Source organism: Dipodomys ordii, unplaced genomic scaffold, assembly GCF_000151885.1.
Source record: "Dipodomys ordii isolate 6190 unplaced genomic scaffold, Dord_2.0 Scaffold191, whole genome shotgun sequence".
Classification (NCBI taxonomy): Eukaryota; Metazoa; Chordata; class Mammalia; order Rodentia; family Heteromyidae; genus Dipodomys; species Dipodomys ordii.
Window position 1 is genome coordinate 418,192 of NW_012267407.1, and position 11,003 is coordinate 429,194.

Sequence of the window (11,003 nt, forward strand, 5' to 3'; positions counted from 1 at the left end):
AACCTAATCTCCTGTGCGTTTCTGGTTCTGTATGTGTATGTGTGTGTGTGTGACAGAGAAAGAGAGAGAGTGTGTGTGTGTGTCCTGGGGCTTGAACTCAGGACCTGGGTGCGGTCCCTGAGCTTTCCCACTCAATGTTGGCGCTCTACTACTTGAACCACAGCCCCCTTCTGGCTTTTTGCTGGTTAATTGGAGATAAGAATCTCAGTGATTGGGCTGAGCACCAGTGGCTCACGCCTGTCATCCTAGCTACTACTCAGGAGGCTGAGATCTGAGGATCACAGTTCAAAGCCAGCCCAGGCAGGAAAGTCCGTGAGACACATCTCCAATGAACCACCAGAAAATAGAAGTGGCGCTGTGGCTCAAGTTGTAGCCTTGAGCTGAAGAGCTGAGGCACAGTGCCCAAGCCCAGAGTTCAAGCCTCATGACCGACAAAAAAGAAAAAGAAAAAAAAGTCACAGACTTTTCTGCCCAAGCTGACTTCTACCCTGATCCTCAAATCTCAACCTGTTGAGTAGCTGGGAAACCACGGCACTTGGCTTCTTCTCTCTCTCCCTCTCTCCCTCTTCCTATCTCCCTCCCTCTCTCACTCTCTTCTGCTCTCTCTCTCTCCCCCCTTCCCCTCCTCTCTTTATTTCTGCATCTCTCTCCCTATCTCTCCCTCTTCCCATCTCTGCCTCAGTCTTTCTCCTCCTATCTCTTTCTCCCATCTCTCTTGCTGTCTCCCTCACTTCCCTCTCTCTTGGTCTCTGTCTCTGTTTCCTCTGTCTCTGACTCTGTCTCTGTCTCTCTGACTCTGTCTTTGTCTCTGTCTCTCTCTCTGCCTCTGTCTGTCTCTGTTTCCTCTCTGTCTTTGTCTTTCTCGTCTCTCTCTGTCTCTGTCTCTATCTCTCTGACTCTGCCTGTCTCTGTCTGTCTCTCTGTCTCTGTCTCTCTCTGTCTCCGTCTATGACTGTCTCACACACAGTTTCACAGGGTCACAGAATACCATCAACCTCCACAAAGTCCCTCTGTTTGTCCCCCTATCCAGCAGTGCCTGCAGCCTTGGGATGAGGCTGTGTTCTAGGTGGGGGTCTTGTGGGGGGGTCGGTGGCCTCCCCTTCCGTCCCGCTGGGCAGGGAGCCCCCAATTGTGTGGAGGGGCCCTGAGACTTACGCTTGACTGGAAGGGACAGCAGGGTGGAAGAGGAGGCGGCGGTCCGAGTGGAAACAGAGATGGAGACACGAGACATGGGAGACAGAGTGGGGGTTAGCGCCAGGGCCCTGGCCCTCACTCCACTCCCACCTCCGCTGTCCCCGCTCCCAGGCTGGGACCCTCCCCCCATCACCACCCCTCCCCCCTTCCCCCCTCCACCCCCGTGAGCTTGTCTCAAATAATTTGACAAAGGTGAACACAGGGCTGGTCAGCCGGGTCAGAGCAGTGGAGAACCTTCCCCCACTCCCTGGGCGATGCTCTTCCACTCGTCCACAAGGGCACAGCGGACAGGCAGGCACCACGGTATCCGCCTTCAGTTGAGATGGAGTTGAACACAACCTTTTTGTGTTTTTGTTTTTGTTTTTGTTTCCTGAGCTGGCCTTAAGCCACAATAATCAAGCTGCTAGGATTACAAAGGCGAGGTGTTGAGCCAACTTCCTCTTGCACACATATTTTAAAAGTAAATGTCTAATATTGGAAGTGGAGCCTTGAGCAGAAAAGCCGAAAATGCTTTTCTAATATCACTGTGATCTTGAGGTTTGGACTGAGGGCCCCATGGCTGAGCAGGTGCCCTTCCACGTGAGCCATGCCACAAGATCTTCACCCTTTAGATATTTTCCCAATTGTGTCTCGAGCGTTTTCACTCAGGCCGGACTGGATCATGACCCTCCGATTTATGTCTGCCACATCGCCAGGATTGCATGCCAGAACTACCACACCTGGCTGCTTCTTTGAGATGGGTTCTCACTAAATTCTTTTTGCCTAGACTGACTTCAAACCACAACCCTCGGACTCTGTCTCCCTCCCCTCTGGCCAGAGCTCTTGTCCCTTCCCAGCCTCTCTTCCTGGGCCTCTCTTCCCCAGCCTCTGTCTTAGCTGTGGGTGTACAGCAGCTAACTTCGAATCATCACCCCAACCAAGGCTGAGGTTCAGCCCGGCATCCCTAGGGTCCCCAGATGGCAGGGCTGGCGGGGGCAGGGGGATAGGGAGACAGGGTAGGGGGGTCCCACAATGCTTACGCTTCTCTTCAGATGCATCTGCAGGCAGGAGTTCGGGCCAGCAGGACAGAGGGACCGGGCAGGGGAGAGCGAAGGTCAGACTCAAAGAAACTGGTGGGGAGGGTTGCAGCCGCGAACTTGGGGCGGAGGCCGGCCAGCATTGCCAGGTCAGTGCAGACCATCCTCCTCCGGCCCAGCCTCCAGCCTCTGTCCTCACCTTTCTGGGGGGTGCAGGTCCCGGCAAGGCCCAGGAAGAGCAGCAGCAGCAGCAGCGACGACCACTGTGGACGGGGCCCCCACCGGCCCATGGCAGAGGACTCGGCTCAGGCTCTGCGGACGGCAGATGGGGCTCACAGCCACCCTGCTGCCCGGCCTCGGCTCACTGCCCACACCCGCCCCGCGGCCGTCACTGCCCAAGCCGGCCTCTGCCCCAGGGCCTGGCTCTTCCTTTGCGTCTGACTGATCTTAAAGCCAGGGCAGGAGCCGAGCCGTGCTGTGCCTGGGGCTGGCCAGCCTCTGAACTGTGGCCTCACCTGTGTGAGAGACCGTAGCCAACTGAGTCCCAGACCTCCGTTAGCACAGGAAACTCGATATAAACTGTTGGAGCTGAGCACCATGGCTCACACCTGCAATCCCAGCCACTCAGGAGGCTGAGAGCTGAGGATCCCAATTGGAAGCCAGCCCAAGCAGCAAAGTTGGAGACACTGAAAAGCCAGGAATGGAGCTGTGGCTCAAGGGGTAGAGCACAGCCTTGAGCACAAAAGCTAGTCAGGGACAGCCCCCAGGCCCTGAGTTCCAGCCCCAAGACAGGCACACAGCTGACTACTTTTATCACCTCTGCCCAGCAAGGTGACATGTCCACACAGGTTCCAAGAGCCAAGACAGGCTGGGGCCGGGGCCCAGCTGGGGTGTGAAGGGGTCTCTGTCCCCACTGTTCCCATTGTCCCCACCCACACAGCAGCATGGACTTGCGTCTGCAACTTTATCTGTCTGAGCCTCAGTTTCCCCAAATAGTGACTCAGGAAGAAGCTCATGGAAGTGATTCCATCCAGGGGAGAAGGAGGAGGAAGACAGCGAGGAGGACAGGGAGGAAGAAGAGGAAGAGGGGACAGAACATAGGTTGGAGGGGGAGGAGGAAGAGGAGGATGGGGAGGACAGGGAGGAGGAGAAGGAAGAGAAGGAGGAGGAGGACAGGGAGGAAGAGGAAGAAGAGGGGACAGAACATAGGAGGGGGAGGAGGAAGAGGACAGGGAGGAAGAGGGGGATGGCGAGGAGGGGGAGGAGGAGGAGGAGGACAGGAGGGGAGGAGGGGGAGGGAGGAAGAGCCAGGGCCTGCAGTGGTCTTGGGTCCCTCACCTGTCACCGGAGGTTCCTCAGAAGTGCAGCCAGAGGCCAGCGCCATCCCTCTTGTAGGAGGGTCTCAGTATTTGGCTCAAAGACAGAGCCAGTCACCAGAAAGTTCTGGAAGTCTGCCCGGGGCTTACAGGTGGCAGTGCTGCTGAAAAGCCCAGAGTTCTGTGGGGTGTGTGTGTGTGGCACAGGGCCGGCCGAGGAGGGGTGCGGATGTGGGCCTACGGGCAGAATGCCTGCCCTGCCGACCCTGCCCAGCCCCATATCCAGCACTTGGGGTTCATCTTGACCCCCGGCCCTGCCCATCCATCTGGCTCCACTCTCTACCTACATCATCCAGTCCCGACCTCTCCATCCTCTCTCCAGTCTCCCCACAGCCTGGGCCTCCCCCCACTCCTCGTCCAGGGCTACCCCGGAGGCTGAGGTCTGAGGATCCCAGTTCAAAGCCAGCCCAGGTCGTGCCCGACAAGAACAAAACAAAATACCCGTGACTCCACTTCTGAACACGCTGGGCGTTTTTTTCTTCTCCTTTTTTTTTTTTTGTCTGTCATGGGGCTTGAACTCTGGGCCTGGGCGCTGTCCCTCAGCTCTTCAGCTCAAGGCGAGTGCTCTACCACTTGAGCCACAGCGCCACTTCCAGTTTTCTGGTGGATATCAGAGTGTCACAGACTTTCCTGCCCAGGATGGCTTTGAATCTCAGTCCTCAGATCTCCGCCTCCTGAGTAGTGAGGATGACAGGCGTGAGCCACTGGGACCCTGCTCTTTTCATTTCTGAGGGATGCAGTATGTCCCGTGGCGTGGGAGAAGTGTAGGTGTCACAGCTCCTGGCAGGCACAGGCAGGTTCAGAGTGAGCAGGGAGCAGGATTAGGAGTATGTGACTTGGGGTTCTAGCCCTCCCCCCATCGATACTGAGGCACAGCTGTGCCCATGATTCTCAACATGGCTTTTACAGCCCCCCTCACAGCAAGCTGGAGGCCCTGCGTTCAGTACCAGGGCCCCCACTGCCGCACGATCCACACCGGGTGCCCAGCCATGCGCGAGGATAGGGCAGGGCAGGAGACCCAGTGTGTAGTTTCCAGGCATGCCAGGCAGGGCCACATGCTCCTCTCCTTGAAGATCAGAGCATGGGAGGCACTGCAGGCCCAGGGGACACAAGCCCTGGGCGGCCGTGGGAGAAACGGCTTTCCAGACCCCAGTGAACTTTCTGATGCGGGAACAGAGCCTCGCCAGCCCTGCCGCCCAGGGCTCATTAGAAGTTGGCGGTAACGAACCCCACAGGGGCCCTGAAAGTCTGGGACACCTGCGACCTCGGGGCTGTGGAATTCATTAGGGCACTGAACCAGCCGGGCCCAAGGAGATCAGGCCGGCCTCGGGGAGTCAATTATAAGGGACAGCAGGAGGGCACGGAGGGCTCCATTAGCAGGGCTCTGTGCTCCCGGGGCTGGGGCCTTGTTGTTTTGTCTGATAACAGCGTGGAAAGTTTCCAGGTCTCCGTGAATGGCTAGGCCGACTTCACTCCTGTCAGCTCTCAGCCCGGGCCCCAGGAGCCAGTGAGTCCCAGCGGAGAGACAACTTTGTGAACTTTTCCCACTGTAAGAATTCACCCAAATGGTGAATTTAATTCAAACTCAAGTCTCCAATGCTAGAGGCTTTCAGGAGCGGAGAGCACAGCTCATGGGGGCAAAGTGTCTTGCTTTTAGCAAGCCCAAGGTTCTGAGTTCAAATCCCATTAGTGCCCAAATATATGTCAGCATATGAATAATGGAGAGCTGGGTGCCCATAGCTCATACCTGTAATCCTACCTACTCAGAAGGCTGAGTTGAGGATGGGATTTAAAGTCAGCCCGGGGCAGGAAAGTCTTATCTCCAATAAACTACTCAAGAAGGAGTCAGAAGTAGGGCTGTGGCTCCAGTGGTAGAGCGCTAACCTTGAGCACAAAGAAGCTCAGGGACAGCACCCAAGCCCTTAGTTCAAGCCCCAGGACTGGAAAAAAAAAAAAAAAAGCTAAGTGCCAGCACCCAAGCTCTAAATTCAAGACCCCTGAGAAAATAATAGGGTCGAATTTAATCAATTATATGAAGGAATGGTGCTGGGAAGGTGTCTCAGTGGTAGAGTGCTTGCCTTGCATGCATGAGGCCCTGGGTTTGATTCCTCAGCACCACATAAACAGAAAAAGCCACAAGTGGCCCTGTGGCTCGGCTCAAGTGGTAGAGCACTAGCCTTGAGCTGAAGAGTTCAGGAACAGAGCCTAAGCCCAGAGTTCAGGCCCCACGACTGACCAAAAAAAAAAAAAAAAAAAGGAAACCCCTTTGTATGATTAATCTACTCTATTTTTTTTCTTTGAAGGAGACTTCCAAGTAGACTTTATTAATCTGCTTCTAAAGTTTATGTGGAAGCAAAAGCATATACACAGCCACATCACACATGAGTGATTGTTTGAAAGCGTTTTATTTGGGCAGAGGTAGGGTAACAGATCACTGCCTTCGTTGCTGGAGAGGGTGGCATTTGTCCCTTGGCACACACTAAGCATGGTCTCCATAGCACAAGAACAAGGACATGGGCTGCAGGCCCAGGGTGAGGCAGGGTGACCTAAGTCAAAGTCAGCGAGGGAGGCTCCCACTGGGGTCTCCTCCTGGGCTGGCCCCAGACCACAGGTGGAGTTCTTGGGCCTGGACAGCTGTCAAAACCCAGCCTTTGGCAACCCAGTGACATCAAAAATGGACTCAGGGCTCAGACAGACTTTTTTTGTTGGTGGTGGTGGTCATGGGGCTTGAACTCTGGGTCTGGGCACTGTCCCTCAGCTCTTCAGCTTTAGCACTCTACCACTTGAGTCCACACTGCTACTATTAGTTTTCTGACTACAATCCTCAGAACCCAGCCTCCTGAGTAGCTAGGATGACAAGGCATGAGCCACCAGTGCCCGGCTGTCTGACAGACATTTTCATTCTCCCAGGCCAGCAGGTCTGTGAGAAGATGCTCAGGGTGGCCGATTTCCTGGGGTTGGGGGGGGGGGAGGGGGACGGTGTGTCCCTGACCTCAGGTCACCGGGGCCTCTCATGCCACCTGCTGGGCATTTCTAGAATCACTGGCAAAGGGCCTCATTGATTAATGAATTAATGAACCTTTTCTTTTTTCAAGCCTGGGTGTAGAATTCAAGACCTGGGCACTTGTCCACAAGCTTTTTCTTCTCAGAGCTTGCACTCTACCACCTGAGCCGCAGTTCCAACTCCAGCTTTGGTGGTAGCTCATTGGAGCTGGAGAGTATCCGGGCTAGCTTCAAACTGCGATCCTCAGATCCCAGCCTCCTTGAGTAGCTGGGATGGCTGGCGTGAGCCACGGGTGCCCACCTCCCCACAGAATCTTGCATTCCAGGAACCCAGGCTCACCAGCAGAACGGCGGTGCGAGCCAAGGAACTAAGAGAGGAGAAGATGCAGGCCGGGTGTGGTGGCACCTGCCTGTAGTCCCAGCACTGAGAGGGGGAGTCCTGAGTCCTCGCTCCACCCATGCCAGCCCAGGGCTCGCCCTGGCAGGCTGGTCACTGTGCAGCACCGGGCCCCCGGCTCCCCGCATCCCCCCGCAAGGGGGCCTGAGGTGGGTTGGGGGCCGGGGCGGCCGCCCCCTTCCCGTGACGCCGCTCGTGGCGCCGGCAGGTGCCAAGCTGGCGGAAGCGAAGTGCACAGTGGCGGCAGGCATAGGGCTTCTCTCCGGTGTGGATGCGCATGTGGACGTTGAGGTTGCCACGGTGGCTGAAGGCCGCACCGCAATCTGCGCAGCGGAAGGGCGTCTCGCGGGTGTGCACACGCCGGTGGCCCAGCAGCGTGGACTCGTGAGTGAAGCGCTTGAGGCAGATGCGGCACTGGTAGGGCTTCTCGCCGGTGTGGATGCGCAGGTGCACACGCAGGTCTGAGGGCTGCATGAAGCCCTTGCCACACGTGTGGCAGCAGAACGGCCGCTCCCCCGAATGCGTGCGCTGGTGGATCACGAACTGCGACTTGTACTGGAAGCACTTCCCGCACTCTCCACACTGGTGCTGCCGGCCTCCAGGAGCCTTGGGCCGGCCCCCTGGCCCCTCCGGGCTCGGGGACTCTTCCGAGGACCCCGGTGAGTGGCTGGGCCTCCTCTCAGCTCTCCCGGCCTCAGCCAAATCTCTCTGGTGGCCGGCAGCTGCAGGGGTGCTGGCCTCTTCGTGGGGGCTCCTCGGCTCCCCCTCTGCTGCATCTGCCAGAAGAAGGTGTGGGGCCACGTGTAAACCAAGAGCATTTCAACAGCTGGGTGCCACTGCTCACGCCTGTAATCCCAGCCACCAAGGAGGCTGAGATCCGAAGATCACAGTTCAGAGCTAGCCCCATCCAGAAGACTCTTGTCTCTGATGAACCAGCCAAAAGCCAGGAGTGGCACTGTGGCTCAAGAGGTAGAGCACTTGGGAGCCTTGAAAGCTGAGAGCCCCAGCTGAGTTCAGGTCCCAGGTGAGGACAAGAAAAAAAATAAAATGGGGGCTGGGAAGGTGGCTTAGTGGTAGAGTGCTCGCATCACATGCATGAGGCCCTGGGTTGGATTCCTCAATATCACATACACAGAAAAAGCCGGAAGTGGTGCTGTGGCTCAAGTGGTAGAGGCTCGCCTTGAGCTGAAGAGCTGAGGGACAGTGCCCATGCCATGAGTTCAAGACCCAGGACAAAACCAAAAATAAAATACAATGAAGTAAAAGGTGTTGGGATTAGCCCCGAGGAAGAGTGTGCAGGACCGTGCAGGAAGTTGGGGTGACATGCTGAGAAATGGGGATCTGCCTCCCTGGGGAGCAGGGGGCTAGGACTCACCAGGGCCCTGCAGGGACAGAGGCTGAGGGGATGGGCCCGGCGCCCCAGTCCTGTCTCCCCCCGTGTCATCCTCCTCCATGGCTATGTTCATGGCCTCCGCCTTTTCCACGTTCTTGCTCTGTGAGTGCTGCTGGCCCCCGCTGCTTCCCGCCATGACCTCCACTGGGATGCTGTCCTCCTGCAAAAGCTGATGTTTGGGTTACAATGTGTGTGGGGGGGCTCACGAGGTGACTCCAAAACCCAAGCCCTCACTTCGCTTTGGGAAGCGTGCCCAGCTGTGCTGCACAGGCCTTTCCACCCAGCTCCACCTCCTGGAGGCTAGGACTTGGTCTCCCCACGACTCCCTGGTTCTGACTAGAGGACGCGGCATGGGTGTGCGGGGGTTCACTGACCTCCTGGGAGCCAGGCAGGGCAGCACCCCCTGCACCAGCCCGCCTGACACCCGGAACCCCAACTGCCAGTGGGAACAGTGGCTCCTGGCTGAGCTCTGGGGAATCACAGTTCAAATCCAGCCTGAGCAGGAAAGTCTGGGAGACTCTTATCTCCAATCAGCCATCCAAAAAAAAAAAAGAAAGCCAGCAAGTGCCTCAAGCAGTGAAGTGACAGCCTTGAGCAGAGAAGCCCAGGGACAGAGCCCAGGCCCTGAGTTCAAGTCCCGACACCAGCGCACACACAAAACCAAACCTGCGGCTGCCACCACCCATGGCAAAGCGCGCTCACGGGCTTCTAGGGTGGAGTGAACGAAGCTCCTTCGGGATTTAAGTCCCTCTGTCTTGAGCCTGTGCTGGAGGACTCGGCCTCTATGAGGGGTACCTGTGGCCCGGTCCCACCCCAGATCAACCCCCTCCCTCCAGCTTCTGGGCAGCTCACCGGCTCCTGGTTGCGGGGCGGCCGGGGCTTGGCCGTCAGGTCGATGGCACCGTCCTCCTCCTTGGCCTCATCGGCCTTGTCCTCCTGGTCCTCCACCTCCGCCTCAGCTCTGCCCTCCTGCAGCTGGGACACGGGCTCCAGGCACTGCTGCCCCTCCACATCCACAACCACCTGCGGATCCATGCAAAGCCGTCAGTCCCGACGCCTTGGGGAATCCATCCGGAGGCTCTCGGTTGCCCTCCTCCCACCAAGCCTGAGACTTACCCACTTGGTGGGCTCCCAGCTGTGCCTCAGTAGCTTCTCCAGGTCTCGGCAGCGGCGCACGCCGCTCTCCTTCACCAGCACCTGCAGGTGCTCGGGCACGGAGAGGAGGAACTGTTCGATCACCAGCCGCTCCAGCATCTCCTCCTTGCTGTACAGGTCAGGGCGCAGCCAGAGGTGGCACAGCTCCCACAGCTGCCACAGCACCTGCACAGGGTGGGTGTCCACGGGGGCGCTGAACAGCCGAAATGACAGGTGCCATCTCTCGGTGTCCGGGTCATGCGGCTCTGGGGAGTCCCTCGACGGGGGGCAGGGGCCGTCGTGCCGGGCCTCGCTGGGCCCCGCAGGGCCGGCCGCGTCGCCCCACAGAGGGAGCGCCATCCGCCCCTCCTCACGCTGCGCCTCACCAGGCATGCTTGTGGCTCCGAGCTCCAGCTCCAGCCTGCAAAGACCAAGACAACACCACTCAGGACAGGGCAGAGTGGAGTCAGCACCGAGCTGTTCCCTGGCCTTGCAAGCCGGGCCAGGCCTCGCGTCCCCCCCCCCAGTGAGACCCAGGGCCCCCAGGGCAGCTCCTTCGGGGCAGGAGGTACCCACCCGGACCAGATGCTCAACTCCATCCAAAAGAAAGACAATCCCAGCTACTCAGGAGGCAGAGAGCTGAGGATCCAGGTTCAAAGCCAACCTGGGGCAGACAAATCCCAGAGACTCTGTGCCCAATCAACCACTACCACCACCACCACCACCACCCCCACCACGCCAGGGGTGGAGCTGTGGCTCATGTGGCACAGCACCAGTCCTGAGCGCAGAAGCTCCAGGACAGTGCCCAGGCCCCAAGTTCAAGCCCCAGGACTGGTAAGCATATGCACACACACACACACACACACACTCTCTCTCTCTCTCTCTCTCTCTATGATCTAGAGAACTGGTAGAAAAGAAAAGGGAAGGGCTGGGAAGGTGGCTCAGTGGTAGAGTGTTTGCCTTGCATGCATGAGACCCTGGATTCCATTCCTCAGCACCACATAAGCAGAAAAGGCCGGAAGTGATGCTGTGGTTCAAGTGGTAGAGCGTTAGCCTTAAGCTGAAGAGCTGAGGGGCAGCGCCCAGGCCCAGAGTTCAAGCCCCACAACCAACCAAAAGAAAAAGGAAAAGGGCGAAGTGAGGGCCGGTTGTGTGGGGTGGGTGGGCAAGCCCTCTGGGGTTGTGTTTGGGGGCAGGGGCACAGTGGGTGGCAGGGAGTGCTGGGCCTGAGAGGGGACGCTGCCCTGCGCCGTGACTCATGACCCCCTGTCACACAGAAAACATGGAGGGCTGGGGTCACCAGGGCTCCCCGGGCCTGTGAGGGGCAACGCCTGGGGCTAGAGCTCCGGGTGGGGGACGCAGGTGGGAACCCCTGAGAGCTAGGGCCCCCTACGAGAGCCAGTCCCCCACAAGAGCGCTCCCTTCCCCCACAAGAGCCAGGCCCAGGCCATGGTTCCATCCGTGGATCCCGCCCAAGGCCGTGTGACACA

General features: G+C 58.2%; 1 protein-coding gene across 1 annotated transcript in view; it reads right to left on the minus strand.

Annotated features, from left to right (window-relative positions):
• Window positions 1-7,079: 7,079 nt before the first annotated feature.
• Window positions 7,080-11,003, minus strand: part of Zscan5b (zinc finger and SCAN domain containing 5B) — a 5,737-nt gene continuing 1,813 nt past the window's right edge. Inside the window, exons 3-6 of the mRNA XM_013034512.1 lie at window positions 9,496-9,934; window positions 9,232-9,402; window positions 8,362-8,539; window positions 7,080-7,762 (exon numbers count right to left, since the gene is read on the minus strand). Coding sequence (XP_012889966.1) covers window positions 7,080-7,762; window positions 8,362-8,539; window positions 9,232-9,402; window positions 9,496-9,934 — 1,471 coding nt within the window. The remainder of the gene's footprint in view (window positions 7,763-8,361; window positions 8,540-9,231; window positions 9,403-9,495; window positions 9,935-11,003) is intronic.